Here is a 16,514-nt window from a genome sequence, read left to right on the forward strand (position 1 = left end):
CAGCGGGACTTCCGAGAAACCGGCCCGGGCCAAAGCTGGAATCACCCTCCCTTTCGTCGCCGCCTCCCACCCCCCTTCCCTTCTCCGGCCGGGCGCGTTTCCTTTCCTGCGCTGACTCGCTCCCGCTCCCCCTTCTCCTCTCCCCCACCCCCCACCCCCCACCCCCCGCGCCTCCCCCGCAGATCAAAGGACGGTACGCGGAATCCTGGCCGCGCGCCCGCCAATCCCCGACTGCGGGGGCGTCTCTCGCCGGGAACCGAGCCGGCCCGAGCCGAGCCGGGAAGAGTTTCCTGCATTGAGTCAGACTGAGAGGCTGGCGGCCGGTTGCAAGCGATCGGACATCCTCGGCGAAGAAGAAGAAGAAGAAGCAGCGGCGAGATCCACCTGCGATGCTTGCTTGGGGAGTCATCCTGGGGCTCTTGCCCGTGTTGTTGGGGTCCGCCCGGGGAGAGCCCATCGCAGGTAAAGGGGGACCACCAGGACGCGTTTAGGACGAGGAGGGGTGGGTCTCCCTTTTTTCCCCTCTCGGCAAACCTTTGAACAACTGGAGAGTCAAAATAGGCTTTTCAGGTTTGGGACAGGAAGGTGCCCGCGAAGCTCTTTTACCTGTTGAATCGCAGCCTTTGACCTCTCGCGGGTCTCCCGGTGCCGTTTCAAGGGACTTTGGGAAGGGGCTCGGGGCGGGTGAGGAAGAACCGGCAGGTGGAGGCAAAAGAGAGGAGAGGGAGGCTGCGAGGGAATGAATGAGTATATAGGAACGAATAAATGAACGAACGAACGAATGAATGAATGAACGAATGAATGAATGAATGAACGAATGTAGTTTGAAGTTTAGATGTCTTCCGGGATGGACCGCTTATCCGGAATCCCGACCTTCGGGTAGAAAACGTGGAATGAAAAATCTCGCAGTGACTTCGTAAGTGGACAAGTTTGCCTGTTTCCCAGGAACCCAGCTTTGTAGTTGATACACGTGTCGGTGGGTACAGAGCTGCGTAGAGCATGGTGTGTTCACACATGATATTAAGGAAACGACTTAGATCTACGAGCCCTCCAAGGAAAAGAGAATATACAAAACTTTATATTCAATATAAAGTTGGCGCGGTCTTCATCTTAACGACATCCTGCAAAGGTTTTTCGGCAGGTGCAAACTATCTCGGTTCCGCTACTTCTCAGAGCTGAAGCAACGGTTGAAGGAACCCCTAGTGTAACGGTGCCGGGTAGATTTACGAAAGTGTAAAGTAACATTTCTTTAATTGCCAGTCGCGCTCTCACTCTCTCCCGGGCTAGCCCACTTCACAGGTTTGTGGTTGTGGGAAAGTAGGCAAGAGTATTACCCATGTTCACTGCTTTGAGTTAACTACAAAGTGATAAAAGGGGAATAAAAGAAAAATAAATAATAAAACAACAGTTCATTCGGACTAATCAATCTGCACATGCTTAGTGGCGCGTTCTCGTCAATTGCCAAACTCCGGCTGAGAGTTAAGCCCCGCCCCTCCCGGGACAACAATCACAGAACTTGTCAAAAAGTGGGATGTCTATGAATGCGAGACTCCGCCCCGCTCGATCCTGCCTCTTTCCCATTGGAGGGCTTTCCGGGTGAAACTCTCAACTCCTTCAAGTGAAGAAAAGTGGGGTCGGCGGGCCAGGCTGAGCGATCTGACGTTGGCGTCATGCGACCCACACTGAGTCATTCGCCAGCTCCGCTTCTGGGCTCAGCGCCATCTGTTTGCCTGCTCGCTCGAGGCATGTTTTATCAATGAAGTCATTTAAAAATGAGGGACGTGATGGCCGGGGGGGCGGGGAAGGCTCCCTCTCCTCCCTCCCATTTTGCTATGTGATGCTCCCGGAGTTGATACCTAAACCCCCCACCCCCGTCCCTCGTGTTCTCCTGTTCCTAACACTGGTTCACGTTTCGGGGTGAAACACAATACCCACACTCACCCCAATGACGTTACCCCTCTGGAAATAGCCCTGGTGTCATGGGGGGGGGGGGAGTTGGATCACACGGACTAAATAAAATGGATCCCCATTTATGAATTTTATGTTGGTTCCCTACTTTCACCCAGCTGATAATTCTTCCCATAACCTAAATCCATCCATCCTTCCTTCCTTCTCTCCTTCCTTTTGTTCTTTCTCTTCTTTCTTCTTCCTCTTCTTCTCTCCTTCCTTCCTTTTGTTTTTTTTTCTTTCTTTGTTTCTCTTCTTTCTTTTCTTTCTTTCCTTCTTTCCGTCTTCCTTTACAGTAGTCCCTCGCTATACCGCGCTTCACCTACTGCGGCTTCACTTCGTCGCGGGTTTTCAAGAAATATTAATGAGAAAAATCATTCGTGGATCTTCGCTGGTTCGCGGGTTTTTGAGGAAGTCGATCGGCAGATTTAAACAGCCCGCCGAACTCGATCGGCAGGTTTTTTAAAAAAAAATATCTAAAATTGTAAATACTGTATTTAAATACTGTATCTAAAATAAATACTGTGTGGGAAGGGTTTATAAACACTTAAAACAATGAAAACTTACCAAACAATTACAATATAAATACTTAAATAAGTACTATCAGTCGATAAATTCCCCATCGCGGATTTCACCTATCGCGGCCGGGTCTGGAACGTAACACCAGCGATAGGTGAGGGACTACTGTATTTTGTTTTTTCTTTCTTTGTTTCTCTTCTTTTCTTTTCTTCTTTCCTTCTCTCCTTCCTTTCTTTTCTTTCTTTCTCTGATTCATGAATTTTTAGGAGAGCAGCTGGAAACATTCTGCATTTCAATTTCCATAACCCTAGGAAGCCTGGGATTATTTGAACTGGAAATCCAACATATCTGCAAAGGGGGTAGAATCAGAAATACCAGAACTTTTGTTAACTCACTGCGCTTTAGGGAGGCAGAAACCTCCTGCCACTGTTTGCGCAGGAGAATTGGGTGAACTCTCAACTCCCTTTCTGCCTTTTCTTTCCTCCTCAGAAACTAGTTGTCCTGGAGGCCAGTCCTGGAGCCCTGACTTGGAGAAATGCATGGATTGCTCTGTCTGCCAACGTCAAAATAAGAACGATTTTTGCTCTACCTGTAAGTGGCTAACTGGTGGGTAACGTGGCCAGAGGAGGGGGACTCCATATATGTTTTTGGTATTGCCAGGCTAATTCTTGGAGCACTCTGGGATGAGAGATTGGATGTTCAGCCTGATGCTTCACGTGATTCTCTGGAATTGAATGTTTGGATAATGAAACGGTTGAATGCAGGCACTGACTTGGGACATTTTGCCCTCAAGCCCAAAGTCAAGATGCTGCTTCCTGTCGCTGCATATTCAGAAGTTAATAATCATTTAAATTAATCTGGAGATAGGATCCCATCCTCTCAGGAGCTAGCCATGATTCCCTTCCCTGTCACATCCGCCAATGGAGAATGCAGCCCTCTTTCTTTTTCCAAATTTGGGCATGTAGAGACCAAGGTTTATCCAGGGATGGTTAAAAAAAGTGAAACATTGAGCTTCAACTGCAATTGATTTTTAGAAAATGTCCCATTTGCACCTGGGTTGCACAATCATGGCTCCACAGCACCCATGAAAGGGGGTGGGGCTTCAGTCACATGATTGTGGCCGCCATCTTGGTTTTTGTGGATATCCGACCCACTGCTATTAGCTGTAAGTCTACTAACTGTAGTCTTCATTTTAATTCCTCCCCTTTCTTTCGAGGGCAAGTGGTCGCTAGATAGTAGACGGGTGGCATATACCTTTAATTAATTAATTATATTATTATTATTATTATTATTATTATTATTATTATTATTATTTATCAAATGTATATGCCGCCCCTCTCCGAAGACTCGGGGCAGCTCACAACAGGTAAAAAACAGTATACATCGAGATAAAATTTAAGAGTTATATTTTAAAAAGAAACTAAAAACCCTATCAACATGCACACACCCCATTCAGCAAGCTTACTATACATTCATTGGCCAGGGGGTAGAGTCTAATAACCCCAAGCTTGGTGGCATAAGTGAGTCTTTAAACTCTTAGGGAAGGCAGGGAGGGTGGGGGCAACACAAATCTCCAGGGGGAGCTGATTCCAGAGGGCCGGGGGCCCCATAGAGAAGGCTCTTATTTATTTATTTATTAGATTTGTATGCCGCCCCTTTCCGTAGACTCTTCCCCCCAGGCCCTGCCAAGCGACATTGTCTAGTTGACGGGACCTGGAGAAGGCCGACTCGGTGGGACCTAACTGGTCGCTGGGATTCATGCGAATTCATTCCATTAATTAATTAATTAACGGAAGCAAGCCTTGACATCTTCCTCGAAGTGTGAGAGCAACCACTGGTGACGCTCCCTTGCAGTAGTCCAAATTTAGCCTGGTGGCTGTTCTGCATCATCTCAAAGCTCATTTTTGGGGGCCTGGAGTTAATTAGAGTTCAGAAAGAAGCAGAGCTTCAGTTTTTTTGGCCAGCCTTTTTATGAGCAGGGTTGTGCCGTTATGCTGCTGGCAATGAAAAGGATAATTGATTTCCCCCCTCCCCACCTCTATTCCAACATTTAAAACTGGAAAAAGTAAAGTCTTTGTACACAGTTTTATTCCACTGCCTGTGACAACTCTCCGCCTTGAGGGGCCTAGGTAGGCAGGAAGGGGAAGGGTTTTTGAACAGTGGGTGTCTGTTTCAGGTCAAGATATTGGCTGTGTCAGCCAACGATCCTTTGAGATCAACCAAAGCCTTTTTTTTCTCCAGGGGAATTAAACGTGTTCTTCTCACTGTTGCAGGTGGAGACCCCCAGCCGAGCAAATCCCTCAATTTGTGGGTGCTAATTGGGGCATCACTGGGCGCTGTCCTTCTGGCTAGTGTCATTGCAGGCACAATTATTTATTCCCGCTGCCGAAGGCGAGAAAAATTCACCAGTAAGTTCTTCCTTTTTTTGTGATGTTTCGCTGCAGTTGAAATTGTCGCCATGGGTAGTCCTCAACTAACAACCGTTCATTTAGTGACCATTTGGAGTCACAATGGCACTGAAGGAACTTACTTGATAGGTTTTCATCCTTACGACTGTCGCGTGATCAAAATCAAATGACCATGGCATGTATTTGCCAGCATAGCAGGGTCATTTGATTGCAACCTTCCCAGCTGTCCTCCAACAAGCAAAAATTGAGGGGGGGAGATGGTTTCATTTAACACCGTGTGATTCAGTTAACAAAATGGAGTAATTCACTTAACAACTGCGTCCAAAAAGTTTGTACAATCAGGTATGACACAGTTACTAGTCTACTATACAGTGAGCATCTGTGCTGTAAATTCTCCACGTCTCCTTCACCCTGATAAATCTTTTAACTGTCTTTTAACTCTCTTTCTAGCCCCAATTGAAGAAACTGGAGGCCATTCAGCTCAAGAATCACTGATACACTGAAGGTGAGGTCAGGATGCTCCTAACCTCAGTTTCTTTCCTTATCCTTCTTTTTATTTATTATTATTATTATTATTATTATTATTATTATTATTATTATTATTTATTAGATTTGTATGCCGCCCCTCTCCGTAGACTTCTTTCCTTTCAGCCTGTTGGTAGAACACTTCTATTATTATTATTATTATTATTATTATTATTATTATTATTATTATTATTATTATTATTATGTCAGTACAACACAGCAAACGAGATCACTATGTTGGATTTCGTATTTCATCACCAGTCGGGCGCTTCCCAAGCACCTAGGACTGCGTGATGTAGCGGCGAATTATGTTTGCCGATCCCAGTAAAGCGGCCTTTTGCAATTGACAGATGGAGATTTTGTCAATTCCAATGGTTTTCAAATGTCCCCTGAGATCCTTTGGCACTGCGCCCAGCGTGCCAAGTACCACTGGGACCACTTTCACAGGCTTATGCCAAAGTCGTTGCAGCTTGATTTTTAGATCTTCGTATTTCACTAATTTCTCTAGCTGCTTCTCCTCAATTCTGCTGTCTCCTGGGATTGTGATGTCGATGATCCATACTTTCTTTTTCTCCACAATCACAATGTCTGGTGTGTTATGCTTCAGAATTCGGTCAGTCTGAAGTCGGAAATCCCACAGTAGTTTTGCTTGCTCATTTTCGACCACTTTTTCGGGCTTATGATCCCACCAGTTCTTTGCCACTGGGAAATGGTAGTTCCGGCACAAGTTCCAGTGGATCATCTGTGCCACAGCATCATGTCTATGCTTGTAGTCAGTCTGTGCGATCTTTTTGCAGCAGCTGAGTATGTGGTAATAATAATAATAATAATAATAATAATAATAATAATAATAATAATAATAATAATATCCATTGGCTTTATCGCTTTTAATGTTCTAAGCTGCCCAGAGTCGCCTATGGCGAGATGAGTAGCAAATTAAGTAAGTAAATGAATAAGGAAATAAAGTGACACATTAAGAAGGGTTGAAGAGAAACCAAGTTTCTAGTTCTCAAAAACAAACACAAAATGTTTAGCTTTCCCTCTTTTTCAGAAACCTGCCCAATAACCTTGAAGAGAACACTTTTTTTTTTCTAGGTAGTAAACATTTACAGAAGCTAAATCTATTTGTATGAAGTACAATGAAGTCACTCTGTAATAATAGAAGTCTTTTTTTTTCCTTTTTGGCATAGTTTCATGTTTGTTCCTAAGTACTTTCATGTTTGAATCATTTTGGAAGGTTCTCTTAGTACACATATTTACAGGGATTGACACCTGATTAAGTCTAATTCCTGGGCAATGCAGCCTAGGATGGTTTTGTTAATCTTGTACCCTTTCTGAAAACTTCAGATTTCATATTTGTAATGAGTAGTATGTATTTATAGCAATAGCAATAGCATTTAGATTTATATACCGCTTCATAGGGCTTTTACAGCCCTCTCTAAGCGATTTACAGAATCTGGCTCCTCTTTTTACCCACCTCGGAAAGATTGAATGCTGAGTCAACCCTGATCCAGTGGTGAGATTTGAACTGCTGGAACTACAGCTAGTAGTTAGCTGAAGTAGCCTGCAGTGCTGCCCTCTAACCATTGCGCCACACCGACTATTTCATTCCATACCTACTACTGGTACTGATGTTGTTACCTAGTTTGGGTAATGAAACATTTGCAAGAAAACAAGCAAATCTCAAAGAGCACCAAGCACCCCTCAGTTTTATACTTGGCATATTTTTATTTTAAAAACATCCTGCTCTTCATAGGATTGGCTCAAGTAAAGGTACCAAGCCATAAAGGTGTGCTAAGAAGTCCAATAAATAAATAATAAATAGATAGATAGACAGCACTGTGGCCCTTTTTTAAACTTTATGACAATCCTGGGAGGAAAGGCAATGTGATCCCCCAAAAAAGTCCCAACCTCTGTTTCACCAATCTCTTTCCAGTGTTTTACTTTCCCAAAATAATATCTTTGATATATTTTGGCATTTCCCAACCAGCAAAGGGCTGCAAATTTTTTTTACTATCACACTGTGGCTTATTTTGTAGGTGTGGCTTGCCAGTCATGTGACCAGGTGGGAGTGGCTTGACGATCATGTGACCTGGAGATGGCTTAAAGGTCATGTGACTGGCTTAAAGGTGGCCAACTTGACATCACTTACGTCAAGGGTTTGGTTAGGATAAGGATGCCTGGCCTCTCCTCGCCTCAAAGAGATACAATTTCCCTATCTATTTACTATTACTGAACATCCAAAATATACTATTTAATTCTATGTATATATGCCACATGTAGACATACATATTACACACAGGCACACAAAAATATAGATTATCCAGCATATAAACTGTATGTGTGTGTACACACACGCAAAGATCTTCTAAAATTATACACGTTCAACCTCATTTACTATGATAGGAAAAATATACCCAGAGTCCAGAAGGGAAAAAAGGAAGAAAATCAAAATTTTTCTACCAGTTCTGCGTACCTGACCATACCTGTAGGAGCCCATCACTGCTCCCAACCAGTCTCCCTCCTTGGCCCCATTAAGATGAATGGACTTCAATTCCCAGAATTCCCCAGCCAGCCATGTGTGAACTTCAATTCTGTGAATTCTGGGAGTTGAAATCTACATTTTTGAAGTGGCCAAGAAGAAACAACACTGCCGTAGAGTTATGGGAATTTGGGGGGATGGAAATTTACCTTCCTTATGTTTTTTCCTCACAGATCTGGTTTTGTTGTTTTGTTTTTCCACCACTTCAGGAAACTGCAAAGAAAACATCACTTGATTACCTCGACTTTTCTTGAAGCTGCGGGGAGAGACATTTTTTCACCTGCCCTGGCATTTGGGGGCCTTAACATTTTGCACACTCAGCAACGGGCTGTGAAACCTACTGTCTCTTGTTCCCATTTAAGGAAACAGGCCCCCTCTGGGGAAACGGCGGCCATTTTCCTTGTCAAGCGCCTTGTGCTATGTGAGGTGGGGGGGGAAAACCTCACTTCCGGCCTTATACATACCCCAGGCCTAATGCCCCATATTGGGGTCATTTATTTTTCTACAGGCCTTAGAGTTTGGGGAACTTTACAATTCTTAGATCTGCGCTGTGGGCCTCTTCCTTTGTCGTTTCCCTCTGGGGAACGTTTTAGGGAAAACGATGAATGTGATTTTTAGATTATTTGTATATAGAGATCTATTGGGTGCTAAAACTCTCCATGAGAGAGGCAGACTAGCCTCAACAGAGATTCCTGCACCATTACTCCTAATCAGTGGCTGGCCACTACATCAAAAAGGTGTTCTGGACTACAACTCCCATAATGCTATGTAAAGTCACAAATTGCCTTAGGTTTATGGGCATTTTGCTCCATAACGAGGACACCGGTTTGCTTCCTCTGACTGTTATTTTCTCTTCTCTTCTCTTCTCTTCTCTTTGGTGCTTCCTGTTGAGACCCTATTTATGTCTTCTGCTCTCATAAGAGATTTTTAATTTTATGGTGTGATTGTTGTTTTTTAAATTGCATTTTAAAAAAAAGTGTTTTCATTTCCTGACACATTTGTGAACAGAAGCAAAATTAAAATGTTCAACTTTGGTAAGAAAAAAGGTGCAAATTTTCCCCCAGGAAGTGAATGTGAATATTAATGGGTTTGATATTGAACACCACTCTAAAACATAGTTTGTTTAATGTATTAAATAAACCACAATTGGCCAGATTTGCATGATAAAAAGCTGAGGCTGAATAAATCATCTTAAGTTTTAGTGTGAGATTGGGTTTTTTTTAACCTTTAAAGCATTTCACATACATGAGATAAGTCTCTTTGCATGGATAATCTAAGGTTGTTCATGATGAGGTTTTAGGTAGAGACAGAGGTGTTGTCATTTACATTTCCTCTCCCATACAAGCTAAGTAGTAAAGCATATATTATGTATGTATTCCATGCCAATAATCCAAGTAAAATGGTGGGAAGATAGTGGGAAACAACTTTGTTTAAATTCAGATCAGAACAGGTAAATACTGTTCTAATGAATAAATCAATGCCTCAATCAAATGTAGGGACTTTAAGATGTCTGGACTTCAACTCCCAAAATTCTTAACAATACTACTTAGGAAATTCTGGACATTTATCAAAGTTTTTCAGTTTTCTCCAACGTATAGCCCTTGGAGAGCTCTTCTAGAGTTAAGGGATCTCGCCTCTCCCAATTTGAGAATCAGATTATGACCACTTGCCCTTCATTTAGACCAGTGTTTTACAACCATGGCAATTTAAAAAGGTGTAGACTTCAATTCCCAAAATTCCCTGCTGGCAGGAGAATTTGGGGAATTCTTAAAAGTTATCAATTCTGAAAAACACTGACTTAGCAAATGGAGTATTTAACCAGGGGTGTCAAACTCAATTTCATTGAGGGCCGCTACAGGGTGGTGTCTGATTTCAGGCGGGAAGTGGGTGTGGCCAGGGTAGGCGTGGCCAGCTTGATGCCACTTGTGTCAGGAGCGCCTCTAATGGCCTGAGTGCTCTGCCAGAGAAAATGGGCTCCCGAGTTCCGTTTTCGCCTACAACTACCTCCTGCAACCCTCTGGCAGTAAAAACAGATCTTAGGAGGGCTGTGCGTGGCCCTATCAAGTTCAGGTTTTGCTGGCAGGGGCGCCACCTTTGCTGTTTCCAGGGCAACCCCGCAAGTTAGATCTAAGCACCTTATAGGCCCGATTTGGCCCCTGGGCCTTGAGTTTGACACTCTTGGTGAGTGTGATTGGTTTTTTCATATAATTGGGTGATTCAGACAAACAATCCAGTGTTATAAATCAAGGAGTTAATAATAATAATAATAATAATAATATCTCGGGGCGGCTAACAACAATGATAAAAACAGCATGTGATAATCCAATAATAAAACAACTAAAAAGCCTTATTATAAAACCAAATATACACACAGACATACCATACATAACTTGTAATGGCCTAGGGGGAAGGAATATCTCAACTCCCCCATGTCTGGCGGTATAAATGAGTCTTGAATAGTTTACGAAAGACAGGGAGGGTGGGGGCAATTCTAATCTCCGGTGGAGTTGGTTCCAGAGGGCCGGAGCCGCCACAGAGAAGGCTCTTCCCCTGGGGCCCGCCAAACAACATTGTTTAGTCGACGGGACCCGGAGAAGGCCAACTCTGTGGGACCTTATCGGTCGCTGGGATTCGTGCGGTAGCAGGCGGTTCCGGAGGTAGTCTGGTCCAGAGTTAGGTTTTATTGTGAGAAGAATTCAGGAACATCAGCCTGCCTGGCCATCTTTTTTCTAAATTCAAGAAGTACAGACCAAAAAATATATATAAATCTCCATGCTCAGGAATTATTTTCTCATATGGCTGAGTTTTCGCCTTCTTGCTACCCCGACACACGACTGACCCTGTAACCCTGTTAGAGTTTTGCTTGTCACTTAAATAGGAGGCACCGGTTAAAATCTGGAACCTTCCTTCAAAGCACTAGAGGATAAGAGAGTTTCCAAGGTTTCCTTTATGAAAAGGCAAATTGAGGAGTGCCTAGCTGGCAGGCAGGCATGGAAATAAGTCTTCCTGTTTCCTTTGTAGCTAAAGTATAGCCTAAAGGCATCCTGATGTGCTTCCTTTTTGCATCTAAGTAGATCTGAGTCTAGCCAAGATTTGGGAAGAAAGAAAAGTGCTTTGAAAGACTAACACTCTTCACAATTGAAGCATAAATACCTTACAGGTATATTTTTCTCAAGCAACGGTTGGGAGAATTCCAGCAGCTATTGATTGTCAAACCTTGATTAGTTTTAATTTCAATAAGTGATCAAAATGGGAGTCACTTCTGGCCCTTTTACATAATTATTGGCTTACCAAATAGACTGTACTCTTAATTTTCACCCTATCTCTATTTCGTTCTTCCTTTTCTTAATCTCACCTGGAGGACTGTCGGAAGAGTTAAGAAGCTCAATGAGTGGACCAGGAAGCTCACCACTTAGGACTTGAAGAAAATGACACATAAACCTTGACTCTGAGCTCCTATTTCTGTAACCCCACAAATGATGGCTTTTTTAAGTACAGTGATACCTTGTCTTATAAACTTAATTGGTTCCGGGACGAGGTTCTTAAGATGAAAAGTTTGTAAGACGAAACAATGTTTTCCATAGGAATCAATGGAAAAGTGATTAATGCGTGCAAGCCCAAAACTCACCCCTTTTGCCAGCCGAAGCGCCCATTTTTGCGCTGCTGGGATCCCCATGGGAAACCCCACCTCCGGACTTCCGTTACCAGCGAAGCACCTGTTTTTGCGCTGCTGGGATTCCCCTGCTGGGATTCCCCTGCAACATCACAAAAACGCGGAAGTCCGGAGGTGGGGTTTCTCATAGAGGGGAGCCTCAGGGTAATCCCAGCAGCACAAAAACGGGTGCTTCGCTGGCAACGGAAGTCTGGAGGCGGGGCATCCCAGAGGCGGTGGTGGGTTTGTAAGGTGAAAATAGTTTGTAAGAAGAGGCAAAAAAATCTTAAACCTCGGGTTTGTATCTCGAAAAGGTTGTATGACGAGGCGTTTGTAAGACGAGGTATCACTGTACAGGGAAGCCTCATAAAAAATATCCAACCAGTTCTGCGTAATTTGGAGATTCCGCAGGTAGGTAGCTATGGACACTGCCATCTCTAAGGATAATGTCTTCTTTTAAGATTTTCTTCCCTCTGAAGGATTGTGGGCACCCACAAAATTAAATTTATTTTGATGTTTTGGCATTTGAGGAATAAACAGCTGACCTGGGTTTCTCTATGGCTAATTGTTGTGGTTTGGGGTTTTTCTATTGTTGTTTGGGGGGTTTTTTGGTTTGGTTTTGTTTTGGCTGATGTGATGTTTTTGACGGTCATGTCGTGTGCAGTTAAGTAAACTTGTGCCCACAGTGGAGAAACACTACTTTTAAAAATATGTGTTGAATAAACAGACTCCAACACAATCATAGAGGAAAGTCATGCTGAAGTGGTCACAGCGCTCAAATTCCATTGTTGCTGGCACAATATAATTTACAATGCAGTAACAGAATAATAGAGTTGGAAGGGACCTTCTTTCAAGCAGAAGACCCTATATCCCTTCACACAAATGGTTGTCCAGTCTTTTCTTTAAAACCTCCCATGAGAGAGCACAACTTCGGAAGGTAGGTCGCTTCACTGGTTAATTGTTCTAATTGTCAGGATATTTCTGCTTAGTTCCATGTTGCTTCTCTCCTTTATTAGTTTCCATCCATTGTTTCTTGTCCTTCCCTCTGGTGCTTTGGAGTATAGTTCGACTCCCTCTTCTTTGTGGTAGTTCTTGAGATATTGGAAGACTGATATAATGCTGCCCCAATCCTTTTTTTCACTAGTTTTCAATGTCATCCTTTTCATTTTCAAACACCTGCACCCCAATAACTGAGTTGGTTCTTTTGAGGGATCCAGAAAAGGTTATTTTTTCAGGATAATGTTTTCTAGTACAAATAGATTTTTATTCAGCCTTTCATTTTCTCAGTGCTAAATTCATTCCATTTTTACTACCTCCCCATCCTTCATGCCCACAATTTCAGGTCTAATATCAAATTATCGACTACTGTAACGCTCTCTACATGGGGCTACCTTTGAAAAGTGTTCGGAAACTTCAGATCGTGCAGAATGCAGCTGCGAGATCAATCATGGGCTTTCCCAAATATGCCCATGTCACACCAACACTCCGCAGTCTGCATTGGTTGCTGATCAGTTTCCGGTCCCAATTCAAAGTGTTGGTTATGACCTATAAAGCCCTTCATGGCATCGGACCAGGTTATCTCCGGGACCGCCTTCTACCGCACGAATCCCAGCGACCAATTAGGTCCCACAGAGTTGGCCTTCTCCGGGTCCCGTCAACTAAACAATGTCGTTTGGCGGGACCCAGGGGAAGAGCCTTCTCTGTGGCGGCCCCGACCCTCTGGAACCAACTCCCCCCAGAGATTAGAATAGCTCCCACCCTTCTTGCCTTTCTCAAGCTTCTTAAAACCCACCTGTGTCGTCAGGCATGGGGGAATTAAGATATTCTTTCCCCCGCGGCTTCCACAATTTATGTATGGTACATTTGTATGTATGATTGGTTTTAAATCAAGGGTTTTTAGTTTTTAGTATTGGATTGTCGCACGTTGTTTTTATTACTGTTGTTAGCCGCCCCGAGTCTACGGAGAAGGGCGACATACAAATCCAATAAAATGAAATGAAATGAAATTATTTAGTAGACTGGTAGAGGGGGAATATCACAGGAGTTTTAAAGGTTTAAATGAACCTTTGTGTGTTGTTATTATACACACAACAATGTCATTATTATTATTATATTATTGTTGTTGTTGTTTGTTTGTTTGTTTGTTTGTTCGTTCGTTCGTTCATTTATTTATTAGATTTATATGTCTCCCCTCTCCGAAGACTCAGGGCAGCTCACAACAATAACAACAATGTAACAAATCTAATAAATTAAAAGAAGTCTTAAACCCATTATTTAAAAACCATACGACACTCATACCATACATAAGTAATATGTATCAGCTTCCCCATGCCTGACGACATAGGTGGATCTTTCATAGCTTACGAAAGGCAAGGAGGGTGGGGGCAGTTCTAATCTCCAGGGGCAGTTGGTTCCAGAGGGCCGGGGCTGCCACAGAGAAGGCTCTTCCCCTGGGTCCCACCAGACGGCATTGTTTTGTTGATGGGACCCAGAGAAGGCAAACTCTGTGGGACCTAATTGGTCGCTGGGATTCGTGCAGCAGAAGGCGATTCCGAAGGTATTCTGGTCCGATGTCATGAAGGGCTTTATAGGTCATTTCTTTAGCTGGGGTTGGCCTTCATATAGATTGAGTTCTTCCCAAGAATTTGAGATGTTGTAATTTATCAACACAATATATGTGTGATCCAAGCAGTGTGGCTTTTTCCAATTGACAGATGGGAATTTTGTCAATGCACAGATTTTTCTAATGACCTTCCAATAATTTTTGGTTTGGCACTGAGCTAATAACCACTGGAATTACCAGAGATGACTTGTTATTATTATAACTGGTCACAAAGCCAGGTGTTTACACCAGATTTGGTATTTTTAATCCACCCATTGAGTCCTTCCCATGGACCTGGAATAAGAAGAAGATGATCAGGGTTGTTATTATTATTTCTGTTTATAATAATCCAAGCCCTAACCAAGGACCTAAGGCAGCATCTAATAGTATAGTTCCAAGAAGGGTAATTATTAGTAAAAAAAAAAAATAAGGTGTTCAAATCTGATTAATTCAGTATTTCCAGATTCTGAGGAAGTCTTTTAGGTGTCCCTCCAAGGATTCTATTCACAATTGCTACAACAATGGATTTCTTTTTTCCATAGGCATTCAACTTCAGTCTGCAACGTGAGAAAACATTATTTTACTGAAAGAGTAGTAGATGCTTGGAACAAACTTCCAGCAGACGTGGTTGGTAAATCCACAGTAACTGAATTTAAACACGCCTGGGATAAACATAGATCCATCCTAAGATAAAATACAGGAAATAATACAAGGACAGACTAGATGGACCGTGAAGTTTTTTTCTGTCGTCAATCTTCTGTTATGTTTCTATGCCAATCCTGGTATTCTATCATTTTTTCCCCAACCTTTCTTTTTAAAGCAAGTAATTTTAAAATGATTGTTGTTATTATTTCCCACTTTTGCTTTCTTTTCACTAATTTCCTTTCCCACTTTTAGTTCCCACTAATTTCCTTTCTCGTTTCCCTGTAGTAATTTTTTCCCCTTCTGTGCCGGCTTTGCTTTCTAGTCTCTGGTTCCTTTTGTTCAGTTCCTCGCTGCCCCCACCTCCTCCTCCCCCAGAATTTCCTTCTCTGCCTCTCTGACTCATTCTCCCTTTTCTTCTCCTTGCCCTTACGGCCTCCTGGTTCTACATTCCTGTCCCCTTAGTTCATACCAGCCTGTCCTGGACACCACCCAGTGAGTCATCTGAAGGTGGCGGGAGCAGGGAGGAAGGGAGAAATAAGGCAAAAGCTGAGGTGTTCCTCTCCCTTTGCGGTGGTCGTGCGTCCGTGCAAAAATTGGCTGCACTCCAGAACTTCACAGCACCTGAGTCCATCAGATTTTGAGCCGGATTAAATTTTCCACAACTTCTTTTTTTCTTCTTCATGGAATAACGACCTGAGATGGCTTCAGGCAGGATTTAAACTAACCCAAATCTAATTAGCCAAAAATGGCTTAATAGTGGATTTGATTTAGATAACAGCACAAAAACTCAATCACAACAGGAATATTTAAATTGATTTAAAGCAGGAGTGGGTAACTATGTCCCCTTTTACTACCTGTGGACTTCAACTATCTGCGAGACCACCTTCTGCCGCACGAATCCCAGCAGCCAGTTAGGTCCCACAGAGTTGGTCTTCTCCGGGTCCTGTCGACTAAACAATGTCGTCTGGCGGGACCCAGGAGAAGAGTCTTTTCTGTGGTGGCTCCAACCCTCTGGAATCAGCTCCCTCCAGAGATTAGAACTGCCCCCACCCTCCTTGCCTTTCGTAAACTCCTTAAAACCCACCTCTGTTGCCAAGCGTGGGGGAACTGAGACATCTCCCCCTGCCTATGTAGTTTTTATGCATGATATGACTGTATGTATGTTTTTTATATTGGGGTTCCTTGCTTTTTAGACTTTTTAAATGTACTATTGTTATTTTAGATTCTAATTATTAGATTTGTCCCCGAGTCTACGGAGAGGGGAGGCATACAAATCTAATAAATAATAATAATAATAACTCCCAGAATTCCTGAGCCAGCATGGAATTCTGGGAATTGCAGACCAGAGGTGGTAAAAGGGTTATAATTGTTGACCACTATTTAAAAGCAATAGCATTTAGATTTATATACCGCTTCATAGTGCTTTTACAGCCTTCTCTAAATAATTTACAGAACCAGCATCTTTCCCCCAACAATCTGGGTCCTCATTTTACCCACCTTGGAAGGATGGAAGGCTGAGTTAACCTTGAATCGGTGGTGAGATTTGAACTGAAAATGAATACAACCACTCCATTCGCCATAAAATTATTGCATTTGCTTTAAAACTGCAATATTTGATATACAACTGCTGCAAATTATCGGGTCAGTCACACAGGCGCCTCGACTCGTGGATTT

General features: G+C 43.0%; 2 protein-coding genes across 3 annotated transcripts in view; both read left to right on the top strand.

The window, feature by feature from the left end:
• Positions 1-283: 283 nt before the first annotated feature.
• LOC139153544 (tumor necrosis factor receptor superfamily member 12A-like) lies at positions 284-9,142 on the top strand. 2 transcript variants are annotated; one of them, XM_070727610.1, is made up of 5 exons: positions 284-462; positions 2,956-3,057; positions 4,740-4,874; positions 5,325-5,379; positions 8,151-9,142. In XM_070727610.1, exons 1-4 carry the CDS (start codon positions 390-392, stop codon positions 5,375-5,377), a joined length of 363 nt encoding a protein of 120 aa, XP_070583711.1. In that variant the 5' UTR covers positions 284-389; the 3' UTR covers positions 5,378-5,379; positions 8,151-9,142. The 2 variants fall into 2 exon arrangements, with proteins under 2 accessions (XP_070583711.1, XP_070583712.1); XM_070727611.1 differs by having other exon boundaries at positions 305-462; positions 8,115-9,142.
• A 3,196-nt stretch (positions 9,143-12,338) lies between these two features.
• Positions 12,339-16,514, top strand: part of LOC139175797 (zymogen granule membrane protein 16-like) — a 42,074-nt gene continuing 37,898 nt past the window's right edge. The window contains exon 1 of the mRNA XM_070767086.1: positions 12,339-12,530. The gene's annotated coding sequence lies outside the window, so the exon portion shown is untranslated. The remainder of the gene's footprint in view (positions 12,531-16,514) is intronic.

This window comes from Erythrolamprus reginae, chromosome Z, assembly GCF_031021105.1.
Source record: "Erythrolamprus reginae isolate rEryReg1 chromosome Z, rEryReg1.hap1, whole genome shotgun sequence".
In the NCBI taxonomy this organism is placed as follows: domain Eukaryota; kingdom Metazoa; phylum Chordata; class Lepidosauria; order Squamata; family Dipsadidae; genus Erythrolamprus; species Erythrolamprus reginae.